Source organism: Homarus americanus, unplaced genomic scaffold, assembly GCF_018991925.1.
Source record: "Homarus americanus isolate GMGI-L3 unplaced genomic scaffold, GMGI_Hamer_2.0 scaffold36188, whole genome shotgun sequence".
NCBI classification, from domain to species: Eukaryota; Metazoa; Arthropoda; class Malacostraca; order Decapoda; family Nephropidae; genus Homarus; species Homarus americanus.
The window spans coordinates 5,491,292-5,513,602 of NW_024718183.1; the positions used below are offsets into that span (position 1 = coordinate 5,491,292).

Consider the following 22,311-nt stretch of genomic DNA (forward strand, 5'->3'; position numbering starts at 1 on the left):
TTTCCTTAATGGGAGTGTGTAGCAGTAATAGAATAACCTGTCTTGCACACACATTAGTCCATAACACCATTTTAGCCCCATCCTTTCATCCAGGACTAGAACTTATGTTTTAATGAGTGTGAAGGTAGAACATTATCTCAGGACAATGGTGTTTCTCAAACTTCAGTCTGAAGAAAAACTGAATGTTCCGGTGCATAAATGTATTCATTTTGGAATAATCTTCATATGTTTTTGTTTTTTCCAGAGGAAATAAAAGTACTGTATTTCAATTGCCTCCAGGTATTTCAGGACCCATTTTTCTTACCAAGAATTTTCAGATGATATTATATTCAAATGTAATTAACTACTTATTAAAGATAAGGAATTGATGAGTCACTTCACATATGATAATGTTAACATGAATGAACCTGATGACTTTGCACAGTATTCACAGATAATTATTATGAAGCATTATGAATCAGTGTGGAGCCTAAGAGTTCACTTTCTACACTGCTTATACTGTATGTTATGGCTATGAAAATGTATATTTAGGTATTTTAGCTTGTTATCTTATCCTTCTATTGTTATATTGTAAATTTGTCTTGCACCACTCTCCTGTTATACATTTATGTTCCCCTTGATCAACTCCACACGAGAGTTGGATTAAAAGAGACAAACTGTACTACCTACCTCCAGAAGGTACAGGTAGATAACCCCCTGGATGGTACCAGGGTTTGTTCTGTCTGGAATATGTCACAAGTCATTTGGATTCTCCTCCACTTTTAAGGATTTCATCTTTTAGTTCTGTTTTGTGAAATTTTATGTAATTAGTTTTTGGTTCACTTATTCACCACACATGTTTGTGAGTGAACAGTTAACAGATTAGTTATACCTGTGCAACAACTGTGATTTTAAGTGATGATAAGTGTTCTTTATGAATTGTTTTTATATGAGGAGTAATGTGCCATTTCAAGGACAATTCCATTTTAGTGGTAGCCATAAAGAGGAAGTGAGTTACAGCTCTAATAATAATTTTCCTTTACATTAAACTTTTTGTACAGCTCTGTTATGACTGGTACAGACCTGGATGATGGCCTCATGACAAGAAGGTCATCAAGTGGCGGATTGCTGTCCCCAGAAGTGGAGTCGCCACGGACAGATGGGGTAATGTTTACTGCTAACACATATAGGGTAATTTATGGTCACCCATTCTTTACCATGCAATTTGAGTACAGTATATATAAAACACAAAGCTTTTGGGATTGATTTGATAATTAGTATGCATTTCCTTTTAAAATTAACACCCTAAAAGAGAGAGTAGAATCAAAGGTTGTCCCCCACAGGCACTGGAGGGAAGAGGCATGAACAAGTATGTGATCACTTCAGCTAGTGTAGTATCATATAATGGTTTTTAGTTGAGTTACACAGTCCTTGGTGTTAATATTTAATAATCTTATTTTATTATGTGTTGCAAGTATTAATTGTAGTTTGCTAACTATCCAGTTTGAATATTGCTGATGAGCCATCTGGGGACAAGCAACACTCACTCCTTATTCCAGTCTGTCTTAAAAGGATTTTTTATCCCTGGCTACTTGGTGGGGGGGGGGGTAGAGTTAAGAGTAATTCTCTGGTGTATGCTGAATTAAAATGACTCGAAATTTTATTTTAGACAGTTTGGGGATCTCTCTGAGGTTTTAAAGAGAGTAGTAGTATCTCTAATGGGATGACAGGCCTGTGGTATCGACATTCACCTTCATTTACTGTCTTCAAGAGGAAAGTAGAATAATATTTGATGAGAGTGGTCCAGCCATAGCACCAACCCAAGGAAATTTCTCCATAGAAGATAAAAAATTCTTACCTTGGGAAACTAACAAAAATGTAGGAGGAATATGTTTTGCATAATTTCACTTTTACAGTTTTTTCATCCCCTCTCCTGAACAGCTGCCTCTGTCTGCCATGTTTACTTTCTGAAATTGATCATTGGATTGTTGATTCCTTTCGAAGTACTATACAGTAATTGTTTTTGTTATTGTAATGAGTCGTTTGCTTGTTACACTTGTAACATGAATTTTCTTAACTAATGATGTAAAGATAATATAATATTGCGTGCCTATTAATTTGAACTTTTACAAGGCATTTTATTGATGAAAACCCTTGTGCAGTCATGATAAACAATTAATGGCTCCAAGTTATGGCCAGTCATGTTCAATGTCTTGTTTATGATATTTGCCATGATTTGGACTATTTTGATTCTGAAGACTGCAGCATGTATCAGGATCCTGGATTATATATATCGGTATATGTTAATTCATTATGATGCCTCAGTATTTTTATTAACATTAGGGAGTGTATTTGTTAACGGAAAAATAATTCTCAGTGAAGCATGAGTAAGGTGACCATGATGAGAGGAGGGACAACTTTTATATACAGTACAGAGTGGCTAGTGTTATACTGTACTGCAGATACATAACAGTTATGCAAGTAAATGTTATGCCAATGTTTATCATAGAATTAATCAAATAGGGTATCATGATTATGATGTGTTGAAAAACTGACTGGGTATGTTTTTTGTTTTAGTTTTACAGGATTAGCCCACCAGAGCACAGGTCAATGACCCACATCGGGGCCTGGGGGCAAAAATATAATAATAATAATAATAATAATAATAATAATAATAATAATAATAATAATAATAATAATAATAAATAATAAAAAGTAATAAAAAAAAGATCAATAGTGAGATATGATATATGTATGTTGTGTTGTCAAAGTAAGAGAAACAATTGAGACCCTGCAATTGTGTGTAAATGAGGCAGAAAGTCAGATTAGCAACCTGGGACTGGGTCACAATATTTGTGATGCCATATGGCAGCAAGGTCTGCCATTAGATAACACATTATGCTTCTAATATCTTCCCAGGGACCCACTGAGATTTTATAATACCTGACCCAAACAACTCATTAGCCATTAGGGGCAGCATGTACATTACTGGATGCCTTCTAATTCTCAAGCTGTAACTAGACGAGTCACTGATTTTATAGTAAATGCATTATCTTGAAGAATTATTATATTACATAGAATTGGCACTCACATGAAGTGTTGACTGTATTGTTATATGAAGGGTCACTCACCAATGGCATGTACAGCCTTAAAATGTGATTTAATTCTTTAATCCTATGTTTTGTGCCTGAAAAATTTCATTGATGAAGTATATGGTTGTGTCTTACAGGAGCAAGATGGGTTCTACCTCTTGAAAAAGGATTCTCAGCGGCGTATGACTCTCACACGGGTCCTTGTACATGATCAGCACAAAATTACACAGATCTGGTATGACAGACTTCAGCATGAATTAGGCACTGATAAACTCCTCATAACTCAGGTATTGCTTTAAAATATTTTGTATACTGTATGGCATGTAAAACATTTCATGTGTGTGAATCACCATTATCATCATCATAACCATCAATGTTTTATGGCCTTTTTCTGTGCTTATGTGGATTAAAATTCATGCATTTTTGTGGGTTATTTACGGTGAATGATAGCTACCCAGTACATGCTTATGGTAGGTTAACCTTACCAGTTAGCTCATTTTACCTGGGCTTGCCTACCATACCCCTAGATTCTTTCTTATGTTGCTACAAGAAGAGCAGAACCTCATTCACGATACAGGCATTCGCTGATATGTCTCATACCAAACAGCATTGTTTCGATATAAAGTCATTTCATAATTAGGGAACAGTATGTGATATAAGTCGCTGAAGTCTGATATAGTGTCGTTTTGAGTCTCACACACACCAGTCAGTAGAAATTTTTCTTGAAATGGTGCAAAAAAATGTTACCAAGTTGGATGATGGTGACAGAGTGGGGCCTTTACAGCTGAGAGGCATTATGTTCACTGTCATGTCACCATATAAAAGGAATGACAGCAAGACCTGCCACTCAGCATAAGTGTGTGTTAAGAGACAGCGCCACTGTGTATCGAAATGCCTTGCGACCATCCATCCCGGTAGACACTCAATGTGTTTACACTATTAATATTGATACATTAACAAGAATTAAAACATGCCAACACCATCATTTATTATACTGTATAAATTATACAAAGTATTTATTACATAGCTGTCATCCTACAACACCTCCCACAATTTCCTGAAAACTTACACCAAAAATTCCATCAATATACAATTTTGAGTGCCATCACACAGAACTGAGTAGATATCATTGCTAGGGGAGGTAGTGAAGTAGCGTCCTAGCTGGGGGGCTGTGTTGCGATAGCAAACGACGAGGCCAGGCAGCTAGCGTCCCCTAGATTGGGACACAGTGTGTACACGAACTTGTAGGGTTGAATTATACATGAGGTACAGTACTGTATATGAAATACTGTACTCTGGCTTCTTTATCAAAATCAGAGGTCGAACTGTGCACGAGATAAGTTCATTCATGAGTATATACGGTACTTAGTTCTAGGCTCAGCCATAAAATTGGATTTCAGTTTTAATTCTTTTTTCATATGCCAGTATTTGTCAATATGATATCACTGTATTGTACATGATTCCCTCAAATATTAATGTTATCATGTTTCAGGAACACCTTCTACACATCATGGTTGGGTTACGCGACTTTATTCCTGAGCACAAAAAAATATCAATTGAACAAGCTTTTGTTACATTGAAACAAGAAATTAATTTTGAGGAGGCTCTCAACCAAATAAATCTTGCACTTTACATTTTTCAAGATGCTGTAAGTATAACTCGTGTGTTTTGTTTTGTCTTTAATTCTCTTTTAAGTAGCTTAGTAGAGAAGTCATGATAATAGGCAGGAGGTGATGTAAAGTGTGATATATAGGTATAATATAACATTAATAAATTAAAAAAATTATCACTTTTTAGTTAGCATGAGGTATATCAGCATTTTAGTAAATCTTAGACACGAGCAGGATTATCATTCTGAACTGACTGCTGAACATAATGATCAATTAACCTGACTACTGGGCCAGTTCAATCCCATTCCTCCCAGTCTCGGTGGTAGTGCAAGGAGTGACCTTTCTGCTGGGGTTAAGTGAAGAAGTTTCACTAATTTGGGAATGAAATTGACGCTGATGGCTTCTTCTAGAAGGTGGAGGAGGGGTCCGATATCAGATCAGGGATAGTGCGCATCAGGTAGTTCCAGCGAAGCTTGACTCCGTGGGTGAATGCCGCAAAAGCCGCATGTGGATCTGCTTTTAGCAATATCCGACAGAGCTTGGATTTCCCTGACTCACTCATTTACTTTTCCCGTTACGTACTCGGTCTTGAAGTCCTTCGTGCCGATTACTGCACCTTGTTGTCTTTGGCCATCCTTTGTTATTTTGACCTCGCTTCCACCGAACACCTCCACTGCCCGTTCATAGTGTTCTGGCTTCACAATGAGGAAGGACTTGCTGGCATTTGGGTGGTACCCTATTTGTGGGCCTCGTGATGGTATCAGGTCCCACCACTTTTTGATGTCCTACATTTTTCCTGCTCCTGTAAGGTCATCAGCATACGCCACTTGCTTAACCGCAGTTTTTTTCAAATTTTTTTGTGTGTTGGAGCACGGATAGGCCTATTGCGTACATTGCCATTGCAACAGGGTCCCCCTGCATTATTCCCTCGGTTGACTGTATGATAGTATCCCCTCTTAGAGCCTTGTTGTTTACTATATAAAGGTCTGATGGATTCCTAAAGGTGTTTTCAACATACATTGCAAAGTTTGGATACTTGATCTTGATGTTGTGCAGTGTGGCTCTGCGGTTGAGTATGTTGGAAGCGTTAACCAGGAGTACTGCCTCACAATCACACTGCTCAAATATGGTTCTCATGGCATGAATGGCAGCTTCCCCTCCAGCCTGGTGGCCAGCACAAACTTGCAGGTTCCCTCCATTATGCATTTTCCGGTGATCTGCCTCAGCACTTCCCCCACCCCTATAGGCCTACATCCTGGATTCTTATCCAGAGGAATGAGGCGGCAGGCCGTCAGAGCAGGGAGGTGGTGGCAGCACGAGGTTGCTAGCTTTCTTGCAAGGGCGGCGATGGCAGTGCAGAGATCACTTGCTACGCCACCAAACTTGTTAGTGCTGAGGATGACTCTCCAACTGTTTGCATCCAGGCCTGAAGGGCCAGCCCCTTCCTGTGTTTTCAGTGCTTTTTTCCCACACCATCCCACCTGTTATTTTCTCGAACTACTACGCCTTCTTTGCTGTCACTCGGAATCGAGTATGACGATCATCCAGCAATGGTACAATGATATGAGTTATTAAGGATGTCACCTAGGTTGGTGAGTTTTGAGGTGACTAAAGAGGCCAATACGGAACAAACAGAGTTGTTCACAGTTGTTGCACATGTGGAGGACTGCATCTAGTGAGGGAGGGGTAGTGGTTCGCATTAGAAATAAAAATTTTAGTTCTAATTTAAGAATTTTATTACAGAGAGCATAATTTTTTATCTCGTGCAAAATATATGACGTTTATATTCAAATAATTCCCTGTCTTGCAAGGATTCCAGCAATACAAATTATATTCTCCTAACTTTAGTCTGTAACATTATATAAGATAAAAATTTTAAGCCTAAAACACCAAACCCTGGCTGGGAAGATGGGGGGGGGGAGGGAAGTGACAGTGACATGTTTGACAGTTGGGGCCGAAGGTTTAGTGAAGTATTTATTTGTTTATTTATGTCCTTTAGTTTGAGTTTATGTTTTTTGTTTACAAAATGTCACAGAAGTGACTGGGGAGAAAATAATTTACATTGCTGGAATTCTTAAAAGATAGTGATTAATTTAATATAAACATGCTATAGTTTTCCCTAGACAAAAATTTTAGTAATCATTTAGTACATTATTTTGAGTACATGTACAGTACAGCTTTGCCCTTAGGACAGTATAGCGTGCCCAGAGAAACATTAGGCGCAAAATTTTAAATATGATGCGCTAGATTGACTCGCGCAAAATAGGAAAGATTCGCTTGAAATTAAAAGATTGTCCTTAATTGTGGGTGTCGCTTTAAATCGATAATCTTAAATTGAATCGCTTTAAATCGATAATCTTAAATTGAATCGCTTTAAATCGATAATCTTAAATTGAATCGCTTTAAATCGACTTTCTACTGCATACAGTACCTGTACTGTATAATGAGCAGAGAATTATGAAATTTAAGTTTTTATGTCTGTTCTTAGTGTGTCAGACTCATTTTGTGTTCATGAGTTTGTAGTGTATTTAGGGCTCAATAATTGTGAACATCTTTTTTATTCTAGAATGACATCATAATGATTAATATTTTATCAGGTAAATGAGGTGCTGAAAAGTCACAGCATTAAGCCACATTGGATGTTCGCCCTTGACGACTTAATACGTAGTGCTGTCCACTGCGCCATAACAGTGTTATCTCCAGGTAAGAAATATAGTGAATACTGTACAGGCAATGACCATTACATGATGTATCTATATATACTCTCCATCAGTTTTATAATGTTAAAAATTAACGCCACTCACTGCTGTGCGATGGCTAAGATCAGCTTTAACCCTTATGCCCCGGGTGACATTCCAGAACGCTTGACTAGTGCGCACTGGGTGACATTCAGAATGTGCTCCATTTATCACCACTGTTTAAATGCCCAGCGCGGGTTATCAGGTTCCAGTGCGACTACAAGTATTTGCTTGTCACGCCACACGCTCGGCCACAGGGAAGCTTCCTGAACATAATTACCTACTTTTGTTTGTTTCATTTTCATTGTTTGGTCATTTTATCATGTTGTATCAAAGTATTATTGATAAAAGTAGTGTACAGTAGTTGTATTGTAGCGTAGCATTACTGGAAAATAATGCGTGTGTGTTGCCAATCATTTTTATGAAAAATAATGCAAATAAAATATTCTCAATGAATTATTTATAGCAAATAAGTATTATGATCAGTAAATATATGCATTATTGGCCACCTCGGACACAGAGGCAAGCAGAAAATAGCTGGTAAGTGCGTAGGTGACCAGGAGCGCTCACCATCACAACAAGCTGTCCCCTTATCTCCTTCCCTCCGCACTGCCAGGGAAGTTTCTAGAGGGTCACTACATAGTTTTTATTACATATTTTTTATTGTTTTATCATTTAAAAAGGCTAAAAATTATTTTAGGAAAAGTTGATTTTTCTCAATTTACCCCCGGAAGAGGGGGGGGGTACTGCCAGCAGCACCCTAACTTGGGGCTTAAGGGTTAAGATTGTCACTACCCAAATGCTTTTCCCGTGGTGTCAGTCACTGACATGAAAAAGTGATGTGCAATAACTCGCAATATTCCGAGGTATGATAACGCAATTCTGGAATGGAGTGACACGTGTGACCCACGTGGGATGTGAAGGAGGCTCTGCCCATACACAGTGACTGCCAAGCTAAGCAGCTAAACTGTGTCACGTTGTCCAGAGAATGGTTTGCGTGTGGAAGAAGCTATTCTTTGTACATAAAATAATATATAATGTACCGGTAAATGTGAGGAATAAATAAAAATATAATAATAAATAAAAGAAAGAAATAATATTCCGCTGCCATTTGGCAATCTTGTCAATACTCATGAGACAGCAAGCCAAAATCCATCACGCCTCTCCCCCCCTTCCCCACCATATGTGTGTTAAATCCCTCAGATACACACATAAGCAATTTTTTTTTTTGACCTTATGAATTTTTTTTTTCACCTTCTGTATGAACAATTGTGTGGGCATGTAACAATTGAAAAATAAATAAATGTAAATTATGAATATTTACCCCAAATTTCAAGTTTAAAAATAACAAGAACTTAGCTCACATCTTGGCGGGTGGCTGAGTTATTGACACATTAACCCCCTACCTCTACCCTTCTGATGATCCACACTACTCCCACGCACATAAAATTTGTTTATTCCCGTTATGTTTTTGACCTTATAATAATTTTCTCTATCATATTTGTTTTCTATTGAAGATTTTGTAATATATAATGTGGAATAAGCACCCAGCAATTATTTATTCAATATGATTAATGTTTCTAGATATTTGTTTTTTTCGTGTGTGTAGAACAAGATATATTGCTTGGTCATGGCGAGGGAAGTGCAGGTGTACCGGCAGCTGGTCCAGATCAACCTCGAGATCTTGTTGAGGAAGGCAGTACTTCAGGAGTTTCCACCATCAATTCCACAAAGTCAGCCAAGTTACTCCATGATTTTCATCACTCTAAACACTGCCATCATCTCCAAGAAAGTCTGCAGGCTACTAGAACAGAGAATCTTCGGTTAGTTTGATTTAGACATCTTGTAACATATTTCTTCCTTAAATATCTAGTCCTTGTTTGTGTCCTGTTTCTGCAGAGTATGAATGTGACCCAATAAGTTAGTGAGTGCATCAGGAAATTAAATACAATATTGCCTCTCTTTTGAAAAAAAAAAAACCAGTACTGTACAGTATCGTGAGGGATACCTGTACAGTAGAACGTCGATATAACACAAGATACGTTCCAAAAGAGGTCGCTTTAAACCGAATTCGCACTAAATCGAAGTGTTTTTTCAATGGAATAATTTAATTTGGTACTTGAGAGAAACACAAAATACTAAAAAGACTGACAGTCTACCCAGATGCACCTCAGCCCATCTCCTAGAATAAAAAATCATTGTTTTTTGTAGTATTATGTTAAAACAAACACTCATAAATCAACACAGCTAAAATTATGGGATGTGAAATGGTCTGTTTACTAGTGAACAGCTGATGGGGAGGGGGAGGTGAGGTGATGTGTTTGACAGTTGATGCCAAGGTCTAGTGCTTATTTATTTATCTGTCCTTAAGAGTGACTAAGTTTTTCTCTTATAAAATGTCACTGAACTGACATGTTCTAATTAATTTTATTATAAAGGGCAAAAATTTTTATCTCTTGTGCAAGATATATGACGTTTATATTCAAATTATTCGCTGTCTTGCAAGGATTCTAGCAATGCAAATTATATTCTCCTAACTTTAGTCTGTGATATTATAAAAGAAAAAACTGGAAGCCTAAAACCACCAAACCCTGGCTGGGAAGATGGGGGAGAGGGAGGAAGGAAGGGGAAGTGACATGTTTGACAGTTGCACTGAAGGTCTAGTGAAGTATTTATTTGTTTATTTATGTCATTTAGATTGAGTATTTGTGTTTTGTTTATAAAATGTCACAGAAGTGACCGGGGAGAATATAATTTACATTGCTGGAATTCTTATAAGATAGTGATTAATTTCAATATAATCATGCTGTAGTTTGCACTTGACAAAAATTTTAGTAATCATTTAGTATATTATTTTGAGTACATGTACAGTACAGCTTTGCCCTTAGGACAGTGTAGTGTACTCAGAGAAACATTTGGCGCGAATTTTAAAATATGATGCACCAGATTGACAAGTGCAAAATAGGAAAGATTTGCTTTAAATTTAAACATTGTCCTTAATTGTGGGCGTCGCTTTATATCAATAATCTTAAATTGAATCGCTTTATATTGATGTTCTACTGTATTGGTATTTATGGATTTTTTTATACGCTACCATTTATAGAATGTATGCTCCACAAACATTTAGGGATGAGTGTAATTATTAATTTCTGTATAGTAGTTGAGCCAAGATTAAATTTTCTCTTAACTGTGATCCATAATGTGTTTTAAATGTGTCCACTAATACTATATTACTCAACTAGGTTGCTGGAGGAGCTCTACCTGTCGGAGAAACGATATGGTGACCTCTTGAAAATGTACATCTCTGAACGTCGTGATCAAACTCAATATCTAGCAGACCAGTTGGGAGTTTCATTGCCACCTCTGCTTCTGGTTAGTAATAATAAAAACTTGATGGTAAAGAGCAAGGACAGCCAAATCAAAAAGAGTTCTTGTCATCAATCTTCAGAAGAAACTGCTACTGGAGAGACAGACTCATCTGTTGGTACTATGGAATCTGTGTCTAGTGCTGACACTGTTATAGCAGAGGTGAGGGTTTAATTAAAATTGCCTCAATTATAGGGAACAACTCATTTTCAGTGTCATACTTTTCTCTGGGGTTAATATTCTAACATTTTCTTTCAGCAAACATAATAAAGTATAGTGTGACATTTCATGTCTCTCGTCAGATTTTTATGGGTTTAAATTTTGCCATCTCATCAAATTGCTAAGTGAGGACAAAAATATTTTATCCCAAACTCAAAAACCATTAATATCCAAAACCTGAAAGTTTTGAACAGATTGTACTGGGTATTTTGGAAGAGAGGGCAAAGATATTGTAAAAAATTTAGAAATTTGGAAAGGTGAAAAGTTGTATGCATGAGAGAGAGAGATACAATGTGTACTCTACCAAAAAAGAAGAGTTATAGACTACATGGATTTCAACCCCATGAAAGTATCCCTCATAAATACTAGAGGTCAGAGGTTACAATTGGGGAGTAGGTACTGTATATGTTTAATAACTCGCCAAAAGGCAAAACTTCCAGACTCAGAAATCAGTTTCATTACAATCTTTCTCTCACCAGAGCAACTACCCTGAGGATGGTGCTTCTTCAGCATCTTCCTCACTTCAAGAGCCCCCCATGATCCATGTGTCCTCCCGCAATATAGACATGGAGTTGGTAAAGTGGCTGCAATCTCTATCAATAGATCGTGATGTTATTGATAAGGTAAGTTAATGTGTCCTGGTAATTTTCATCTGAATTAATATTCTAAGGCTGAACTCAGATATTATAAACAAGAATGGAAATGTCAGAAAATTATGCATTTTAATTAATTTAAAGAAATCATCTTAACCTTATGAAAAAATCTTATTCAAGTTAGAAAATAATTAATTCCAATCAAGGCCATAGCTGAGGGTGCCCTTCATAATACCATACGTGTAAATACTGCACTGGCATACTGTACGATGTTTTTATATAAACATACATTATAATTATCTACTACTGCTCTAAAACTTTTGTACTACTTATTTGTATGCATCTACATGTTTCATGATACTTCTTTGGAGCATGATACACTTCACAGCAAGGCATATACAATGGGGGATCTGGTTCTTTATAAACATACCTTTCCCTTTCAACTTAAACCATGCTGGTCCTATGCTACATAATGTGCAGTCTGGTCTGGCTTGTGTTTGTTATATGGTTACAATTGTGATGTTCCATAGGGCCATTCTGGGAGTTTTAATATGATGTAAACAAACACAGTATTGCCACATCTCACAAAATGCCCCAGCCACTGTACCAGGTATAATTTCAGGCGACTGTACGTGGCATGTGTAGCCTCCCAGGTTGTGCAGTTTGAGGTGAAGTGGATATAATGTGGATGTGTAGTGAAGATTTTGAGGGTGTGGTGGAGATGATGTGGTTGTTTGGTGGAGATGATGTGGTTTTTAATACAGGTATACCTCTGACAATGAAGTGGATATGTTCACAAAAGCCACCTCGTCATCAGAAACTTTGTTGCCAGAGGTAGATTTCTGAAAATAACATTCACCAGCTGGACAAAAGTGATGGATGAACCATTCACAAAAAACATTCATCGTTACCCTTTCATTATCTTTGGTGTTTGAAAATGATAAACAAGAAGAGACTTTAATTTCAAATCGCCTGAGACATTGCCACCAAGCAATAAGGTGAGGCAGGCTTTAGCAGTCTTAAAGCTAGTCACATGTTTCTCCTCTCTAACTATGAAGCTTTTTAAGAGCCTTCTTTTCTAATAGAGCCCTGTCTTGTCAACATCGAAAACTAAGTCAGGGTAATATTTACAATATTAAGATTCCACTGTATTGCAAACTATGGTATATAGAAGTGTGGTATAGAGAGGTAATATTATATAACATAACCATAATTGTTACATCAATGATAACATAGAAGTCATCCAGTGAATGATTTAAAAGTCAAATGCAAAGTCATATTGAAAAGGAAAAAAGCAAATTCAACCTTGCCAAGTCGAAATAAATAATAAAACCTTATTTCAGAATTTCCATATTTTCTTGAAAATTTTCAACCTTTTCAAAGTCCACTGTCGACCGCCTGAAATAATAATGTATAATGGTTGCCCCTCGTGTAACGAGGATGTCTGGCCCAAGGGCCACCTAGGCGTGAATTTGTTAAGGTGTAGAAGCTATCGCCAACACAACAACCACACTCTAAGTTAACGAGCTGTATGACCCAGTGTCAAGGAATAGTCCGAGAAGACCGGACAACTCGCCAACTGCACTGGCTAACCATTACCCCGGAACACGATCCGCAAATCAATTAACATCCAGGTTCCCAATTACTGCTGGGTAAACAGAGGCAAATGGCGTAAAGTAACTTGCCCATAGTTTCACCCTGCCCGGGGATTGAACCCGGGTCCGCTTTCTTGCGAGGCAAGCATGCTGACCATTACACCACAGGTCGCCTAAATTATTGCTGTGAACCCCACTTGGGAACTAATATTTGGCACATTTTGGCAACATTGTACTTAAGTTAAAGTACAATATTTATTCCTAAATTGTACTTTCTATGAAGAAGATCCCCCCAAAATCTACTTAAATACAGTTACTTCACTACTCCACAACTCTAGAATTTGTCATCTGGCATGACCTTGGTCCCAGGGTTTCTAGATAAGAGAGGGTCAACCTCTATAAGTGTTGATGTGAGTGTAATAGGATAAATGTTATTTTTTCAGTTTCTTGCTGAAGACTACACCAAAGAGGATGTTCTGACGTGGATGAGACGTGATGATCTGCAGAAGTTAAGAATGAGGTAAGACTAATGAGCCACTGTAAAGCTCATCTTTACTTGAATGGTTTACTATAATGGAAGAAAAGTTTTGGTTCATCAGCAAACTGGGTATCTCTTTGATAGCATTTAGAACTTCAAGAAGCATGAATGTTGTATGGTAATACTACAGCTCCTCCTCAACTTACGACCTACTCGACTTATTACCACCCGGACATACAACCGCCTCGGTCGTACCAAAATTTTGTCAAATTACGTATTTTCGAGTCCCGACGTTGGTGATTGCACTGTGTACTGACAAAATTTTCGTTTGTAATTCCCTTTAAAATGGCTGGCAAGCTTAAAAGTGAGAGTTTTGTGGTGCTGAGAAGAAACAGAGACACTCATTTTAGATTTTCTATGTATTATTTAAACATTTTCGACTTACGACCTGGATTTGGGTCCCTAACCCCGTCGTAAATCGAGAAGCAGCTGTATTAAGAGTCAGTGAGTTATGTAACCCATTTTATTAACCTATTGGTTCAGGATTTTTAATAACACATAACTGTGCCTAATGGCACAGTCTATCTATCTATCTATCTTTTTTCCTTTAGAATTATGGAGTATGCTATACTTGATCAAGTGCTTCATTTACAGAAGTAAAATTGGGCAGTTCCTTTGGATCAGTCAGCCCACAGAAAATTTCACCCAACAGAAACAGCCATGTGCGAGAATTATTATGATTTAATGATCAACACTTGTACCAGAGAGTCTTCCCTCCTGGTTCTACTTGATTTGTCATCTGCATTTGATAGTGTCAGCCACCCACTGTTAGTTAGTGATCTCTCAACTTTTTGGCACATGAGAATCCACTCAATCTGTCCTTCAGTCTTATACAGTACTGTATATCGGATCATCCCTAAAACACTTCAGTTAGTGGAGTGTTATGTGAACCTGCCTCTTTGTTGTTGGAGTGCCACAGAGTTCAGTCCAATATTGTTGATCAAATACACTTCTGGATTTGTCTCTTTATTTGAGAAACATTAAGACGAGTACAGTTATTGCTTTTGCCTGAGGTATAGATCAGGATGAGAAGGAAAAAATAATAGATGAGTGATAGTAAAACTGAAATCCCTGGGAGATCAGAGGTGAGATATACCCTCTACCAAACCCCTCCTCAGGTGTCTCAAATATTTAAATATAATAACAGTACTTTAATGTAATTCTCTATTTTAAGTTAGAAATAAAGAAAATATAACATAAAACTATAAAATAAGAAAAAATGAGGAGTGGGAAATTAATTGTGTTGGAAGAGATGGTAGGGAAGGCAGGTTGCTGACTGGGTTGAATGGAAACTCCCCTCCTCTTGTCCCGCGACCCCCTTAAAATGACAGTACCCCTGTTTGTACTTTTACCATAATCCCGTATTATTTAGATTCATTTGTTGCCAGGTTAATAAGAAAAAATATTGTAAAATAATCAGTTTTAACTCCACATTCAACTCCAGATGAGTTATTGTGTGTATTAAATTCCTGGTGTTCTGTTAATATAGATAACCAGCTGTGACCAACCAACCAGCCAGGTAAGTTGTTGTTTATGTGATACAGAGCTACTTTTTGTACAATATGTGCGTCAATGTATTCTTTGATGCACAGTATTATGTATAATATTTACTGATTATTAAAGTCTTGTGTTACCAAACTCCTTTTTATATTAAAAAAAAATCCAGTACAGTATGGTGACAATTTATCTGGATTAAAAATACCAAACTTTTTCATATACTGTACAGTACTGTATACTGAACAATGTTTGGTATTGGTCTATTGGATGAGTTTTTTGGATTAATTATTTACCGAAAAATTCCCTATACTGTACTGAATTGGCTGCTCACCGATTATTGTGGTATAGCTAGATAGATAATACTGTACTTCCGAGATAATATATTAGGGTTATCTAAAGACAGAATGCCCCAGTAACTAGCCAGTATTATGAGAAGCTGCATGGCTACAGGCTCTGACAGAAAAAGAGGTTTCAGGATCAATCCAACTTATGTTTGGTTCTGGGGAACACCTAAGGATCTTTCAGAAATTAAAATCTTTTAGACCTTTTATCCCCTCAACTAGTTCAGGTTATCAAGGACCTACTACAATATGATTTGATACAACTATTCTGAAGTACACATAAAACAAATTTAAAGCTATGAATGTCAATTTGAGTTAATAGCTGTTTTTTGTTTGCAGTGAGTAGTTGTTAGTGAAGATCAGGTAGAAAACTACCATAAGCATCAGTATTTGTAGATAAAAGGAATGTTGTGTATCTATTTTAATGTTTGTCAAAAGAATTTGACAAGTGTTTTAATCTAATTCATTGTTTATGGGAAAGTTCATCACGACTTCCTTCATTATTGATCCAACAGAGGAGGAGTTGAGCTACGTATCTGGCGTAGCATGGTGCAGCATCGACTGGCCTTGGGTCTACCTATCAACCCTGAAGAGCCTACTGCTGCAGCATCCACCTCAAGGAGTAAAGCCCAAGAACCACAATCTCGCTCTACCAAATTATAAAACTGTGCTCTCCATTTGCGATTATTTTCCAAGTATGATTGTTTCTCTAGTGTCCTGTTTATTCTATTTTATTTTTGTAATTTTTTTTTATAATTATTTCGTCCTAGTAAGTGGTGTTCATGATGTATAGATCACGAATGACTACTTGTCTTTGGTTTCTTTGACTTATTGTCTTAGTAATACCAATAAACTCTCGTATTGAGTTTAATGATAATTAGATACGCTCTCAGCTTCCCGGAGGAACTACCCAAGTCTTGACAGTGTGTGTTCCATTTCTTGTCGTACTAACTTAAACTTCACTTTATATGAAGTAAAATCCATCTCAAACTGCTTCCTTTGGTGCTAGACTTACTGATAGTTTTAAATAATATATATTAGAAACATTTTCAGTGCTCCCTAACATTGGAAATTGTGTACCCAATGATGGTAGTCTTATGAATCTTGATTAAGAGAATGATGCTTGTAATCTGTGGTGCTGTAGTTGCCTTATCAAAATTATTCTGTAGAATAGATATGTATATATAATATATATGTGTGTATGTTTGTATATTGTTGTTTTCATATATTGCTTGATATGAACACACTTTATTTGCCAGGATAGGTTGTGAATGCACTGTGCGTTAGCTTTGGAATGTTATAAACCGGTAGTTATTAATACTGATTTTCATCATGTAAATATTTTTAGCCTATACCCTTAAGCCAGGCAGCTCTTATAATACAGGCTTCTTACTGGGAGATTGGGGCCTTACTCACTCCAGTAATACAAGGTGTTGCTATGTTTTGTCCCTCACCATCAGCATCAAATGTGGGGGTATTTGGTGCAACAGTTGCTATCTGGAGGCCAGAAGGTCCTCTTTGAGTAATGTTCTTCCAATCATCACAGCTCATGCCAAGGCTACTGTCACTCATCTTTGAATTGAAGGTCAGTCCACCATTTTGAAATTTAGTCCTTAGCAGACTGGCTCTGAGAGCAAATGCATCAAATCAGCTCACCCCATATCACTTATTTACTGCAAAAGGTGAGCATCAAACTCCTTTGTAAAACATCAGGGATGATTGACAGGGACTTCTACTACCTTTTCTCTTCCACACTTGGGCTGGAAAATGAAAACTCTGCCTACCCTTTGGGTTCCAGATATTTGAGAGTTGGACATTTTACAGGATTTACTTTTTAAGAGGGAACTTAATACAAACATTGAAATGTAATACCTGTAATTCACTTTTCTTGTGTTTTCATGTCCCTAAGACAACTTGTTGAATCCATTTGGAGAATGAGTCTGTTCTGAATCATATCGATGACTAAGGACCAGCAGGTGATTTTGAATTAAGTTAGCCATGTACATGAGATTTAGGAAGCTTTTGACCTTATGTTTGGACAAGATATATTTCCTGTGCAAAAATCATTCAAATCTACAATTGCTTAGAGGATCTTCATATAATTTTCAGGTGTCAGGTTAGATCTGATCTGTAGAATATTTTTTTTATTTTCTACATGGATGACTGGTTGATTTTGAGTTCATTCTGTGAAATAGTGAGTCAAGATACTCAGAAAGTGCAAATTTTTCAAGATGGAACAGATTTCTAGTTAACTTTCTCATAGGGAAATTTTTAAGTATTTAAGTTTACAATGGATACTTAAGGAAGGGTTGGAGAGTTTCCTCATAGGTTTGCTGTGATGATTCTCTTGTTGGGATTGGTACTACTTGAGTTTAACCAGTTTATGAAGGCTTCCCTTGCTTTAAATGAGGCTTGTGTAAATGAATTGACAGATAAGCTATTTACTTTTTACTGTACTGTACCACCAATTTTTTTTAGATGTATAAGGTGTGGCTTGCATCGAACAAATTGAGGGAGATCATGGTGTATATTCCCTGTGGTTGAGGTGCATGTGATTGCAGGTCTCAGAGAATCAGGAGGTGCAGCCTGACTGATGTCAATGCACATGTGGCATTTACAGTTGAAGTCTCCTTTTCCCTCTTTCAGTTTATATGTGTTATGTTTATTTGGGATCAGGGCACATCTGAAATATTCTGCAAATGTTCTTACAATTAAAGAATTCCCTTGAATAAACCTTGAAAGACATTTAATCGGGAAACCAAGTCGCATATATTTAGACACATTGATTGTGGCAGAAGAGCCACATTAATTGGCTGTGCGATTAACATCAGAAAGTTAAGTGTTAGCTCAATTCAGAGGAATTTTCACATGCTTGAAAGTTGAGGGGCTCAGTCACCTTCACTATCAGTAAAGATTACAAGCAGAGTGAAAAACATATTTATAGAAATTATAGGAGAAAATGTACCTGTACAGTATTACCTGGTACTTGTGCAGTCTTAATGTATACGTACAGTACACTGTAGTATTTTTTGTTTCTCCTTAATGAGAATATTGGGTTTTAGGGAGGATGTCTGGAACATTACCATATTTATAATTGAAAAATTTGGTTCACTAAATTAATTCACAATAAATTAGCTTTTCTAGAATCGCCCCCTCTTTTACATCAAGGGATGGGTATACAAGGTACAGGTGGCCTGACTCCAAATAAGGCATTTTGTTGCATTAAAATGGTAGAGAAATAGAGATTGGAGATCTTGTAACACTCTTTGGTGTAGGATAGTTAGGTGTGGACATGTGTGTCATTCTTTAATTATTTATTTATTTTTTTTGTTTTTTTTTGTCCCCAACAAGATGTTTCATCTTTTAAACTTTATACTCCACTTTAAGGAATTGGAATTCATCTTTCCTTCTTCTGCTATGAGGGGGAATTAAGTCATGGGATTTTTGTTTTTCCCTTCCTGTATGTCTCTTCTCCAGGTGAAATTATGTTATATTTGTTGTACTGTTGGCCTTAGTTCCAATTAAAAAATGTTCAGCTGGCACTGTTGAGGAATGTTGAAACTTCAGGTGTGGAGGAGACTGGACAAAAGCAATCTCAGACTTGTTAGATAATATGTACAGTATTTATAATGTCATTTATTGCCCCTCTGACATTACTGTGGTTTGGGATGGGTTATGTTAACTTTTAAAGATACAGAGTACCTAGTTTTTCTTTACAGTACTAATGCTTTGGTAACATAGAACTTGAGGTTATGGTGAAGCTTCATATGTTTCATATAACTAGTCTTGATAGCTCCGTTCTCACCCAGCAGGAAATAGTTTCTTCTTCTGTCACTTTCCTCCAAGCCTATTTTTATATCTATTCCTTTTCCTGGTACAGGGGTCCTCGTTATACATTGTACCAATATACAGTTTGTCATTTCACATATACGTCACGAACAAATAGAGGAAGAAATTTTCATTATACGTCATTGTTTCATATATACGTCATCTGCATCATCCACTGTTTTATGCTAAGTCTGTGTGTATCCAAATATAAAGCATAAATAGTGTTAAAACATCTAATATAATGTAAAAATAACCATAATAAGTAATAAAAGTGGCTTACAAGAGTTAAGTTTCTACTATGCCAAAATACTTCGGTCACCTCTCACACGACTGTGCACTATGCCATTGTCATATGTAAATAAACCACAGAATTTGCAGAGAAGTCATCTCAGTGTGCTAATGTGCCTTATGAATAAAAGATTTACTATATATTGTTCATTAATATAAAATATAAAAGAAAAATGTTGAGAGTAGAGGTATATTCTGTGTGGGAGGAATTCAGCTGTGAGTAGCAGGCAGTTTAGCAACACATCATGACTCGCCAGATTACTGGATACCTCACCACAGACATTTAAATCACACAAGTGTTTCAACACCAAATAATGAAGTTTAGATAAACGTGTTCAGTTTTTATACAATGGGGGTTATGCTTGTAAAGAAATGGAGTAAAAAAAAAAAAATACATAGCAGGGGAGGGAGGGAGTGCTGGCTGGACTGAGAGGACAACTCGTCCTCTGCACTCATCGGCCCGCGTTCCTTTTATAACAATAATACAGGTATACAATTTCACCATAATTCCTACATTATTTAGGTTCATTTGGTGGCAGGATAATAAAACATTACCGTAAAATAATCAACTTAACTCCTAAAAACTCACACACTCGACCCTAGATGAGTTATTGCTTCGTATTATACTTCCGGTCTCTTGTTTACAGAACTGATCGTTTCCGTTCTCCCTAACAATGTTGCCAACACTCAACGTCTCTCAAGTACCGTTGTTGTCACTGTTCAAGAGAGTTGGTGCTTACCACAGGCTCTGTCTTCACCACTTAGTAAATAATATTTTAGTGTATTTATCAGCACTTAACCCTCTCATATTCTTTCGATGCAAATTGCATCGCTAAGCACTCCCATGCTCGTTCAACCCCTCCCACTCAACTGTACAGTATATCACGATAAGAGCACCCCTCCCATAAGCAGAAACGCAGGAACAGTGGACCGGCCCTATCAACCCTCATAAGTTTCTCCCACTAGCCTTGTGTGTTGGCAGAAGCATCTCTAAGGGTGCAATTTAGGTCTGGATCACCAATGCAGCCTGCATCAAAAGACTGCAAGGGGGTGAGATTTCTAATCATGGCCAGGAGTACCAGAGGGTTAATAAATATTGTAGTGTATAATGCATCTCCATATGCCCTGGTTTATTCCCTGATCGGTGGTTAGGTGTACAAGTAGCAAAATCGAGCCATCTTGTATCACTCAAAGGTAATAAATAATGTTATGAACGTATCTCCATATCAAATACTATAAAGTATGTTTATAATGACCCCTTTATAAGCTGATTTGCTGAAAGTTTTCTCTCCAGGAAGATATCCTGAGCTTTTAAGGGGTATTACTGTACAAGTTGGAATGCATATATGGTACACCTAATTACATTAATTCTTATGGGGGAAAATTTCTCATTATAAAACATTTCACTATGTCACATTTATCTAGAACACATCCCTGACGTATAATGAAGACTCCCTGTACAGTATGTCCGAAATTGGGTAAATACAATTTTCTGTCATTACTCTTTCATAAGATTTAGGTTACATTGTCTTGAGTTAATACGTCTTACAAATAATCTTTAAGAGTTACAGATTAGTTTTAGGTGAGGTGATGATGCGCTGGACAAGTTGAGGGAATTTCTGGGTATCCATTTATGTTCTTTGTGAATTCTTCCTTTTCTTATTGAACAGCTTGGCACATGGTTTACATATAGGATGGGATTTTACCAATTTGTCACTGCAGGATTACTGATGGTTTAGGACTGGAGGTTCAGTGATAGTCTCAAGGACTTTATAAATGACTGATAAAAAGAAGTGGTGAACTCTCCTGAGAGAGTTTGTCATATTGATTCTGAAGCTTTATGAAACTCCTCCTTCTTGCCTAGTTGTTGTGAATTACGAGAAGCCACATATGGAAGATTAATCCTCATATCCTTTTTTCTGACCAGAGTTGTAAGCCAGGCAGCTCGGACACCCTCCTTCCTCTATTTTATGGTTTAGTTAGCTAGGAAGTAAATCAAATTTGAAGGATTGACCTGAACAAGATGGTGGAACCATAGCTCTTGACACAAAATGTGCTGATGTGTAAGACATGGCTACTAAAAGACCTCCTGTCTCTAGAGGACAACTGCTGCACTAAATTCCTCCATTGGAAGCAGATGGATGTAAGGGTGAGGGAAGAGACTCTACTCATTTGGGTTAAAACATCACTCTTGGATGAATATAAGAGAGTTGTGTGAAAACAATGAGCACTCAAAATGGCTGCCTGTATTACAAGAGGTACCAGGGTAAAGGCTCTGCTAGAAAAGTGATTTCATGATTAGTCCTGCATTTCTAGCCGAGCCCCAAGTGATGCAGCTTGGATACCTTTCCTCCTCCCTTGGTTTCATTGATTAGGTAGCTGGAACTAAATTCCAAAATGAAGGATTAAGCATAAAATTAAAGATGGTGAAAGTGTGCTGACTGGGCAGATATGGCTCAAAGAAGATATTCTGGCCTTTAGATGGCAACTGTTGCATCAAGTCCCCCTCATTTGAGGCAGGGATGATTGATGGTTTGCTTTACTATGGATAGGATAGAGTACCCAGTTCCTCAGTATACAGCCTGTGTCATGAGGGTCCCCTGGCTCTTAGCTCCACTACATAGCAG

At 37.2% G+C, this 22,311-nt stretch overlaps 1 protein-coding gene across 3 annotated transcripts in view; it reads left to right on the forward strand.

The window, feature by feature from the left end:
- Positions 1 to 19,680, forward strand: part of LOC121859293 (mitogen-activated protein kinase kinase kinase 15-like) — a 53,937-nt gene extending 34,257 nt beyond the window's left edge. For 2 of the 3 annotated variants that reach the window (XM_042356077.1, XM_042356078.1), the window contains 9 exons: positions 1,041 to 1,143; positions 3,209 to 3,358; positions 4,564 to 4,719; positions 7,279 to 7,384; positions 9,029 to 9,242; positions 10,662 to 10,947; positions 11,484 to 11,627; positions 13,636 to 13,712; positions 16,084 to 19,680. In XM_042356077.1, the coding sequence (XP_042212011.1) occupies positions 1,041 to 1,143; positions 3,209 to 3,358; positions 4,564 to 4,719; positions 7,279 to 7,384; positions 9,029 to 9,242; positions 10,662 to 10,947; positions 11,484 to 11,627; positions 13,636 to 13,712; positions 16,084 to 16,231 (1,384 nt within the window). In that variant the 3' untranslated portion in view covers positions 16,232 to 19,680. The remainder of the gene's footprint in view (positions 1 to 1,040; positions 1,144 to 3,208; positions 3,359 to 4,563; positions 4,720 to 7,278; positions 7,385 to 9,028; positions 9,243 to 10,661; positions 10,948 to 11,483; positions 11,628 to 13,635; positions 13,713 to 16,083) is intronic. The other variant, XM_042356079.1, reaches the window with a different exon arrangement.
- The last annotated feature ends 2,631 nt before the right edge of the window (positions 19,681 to 22,311 follow it).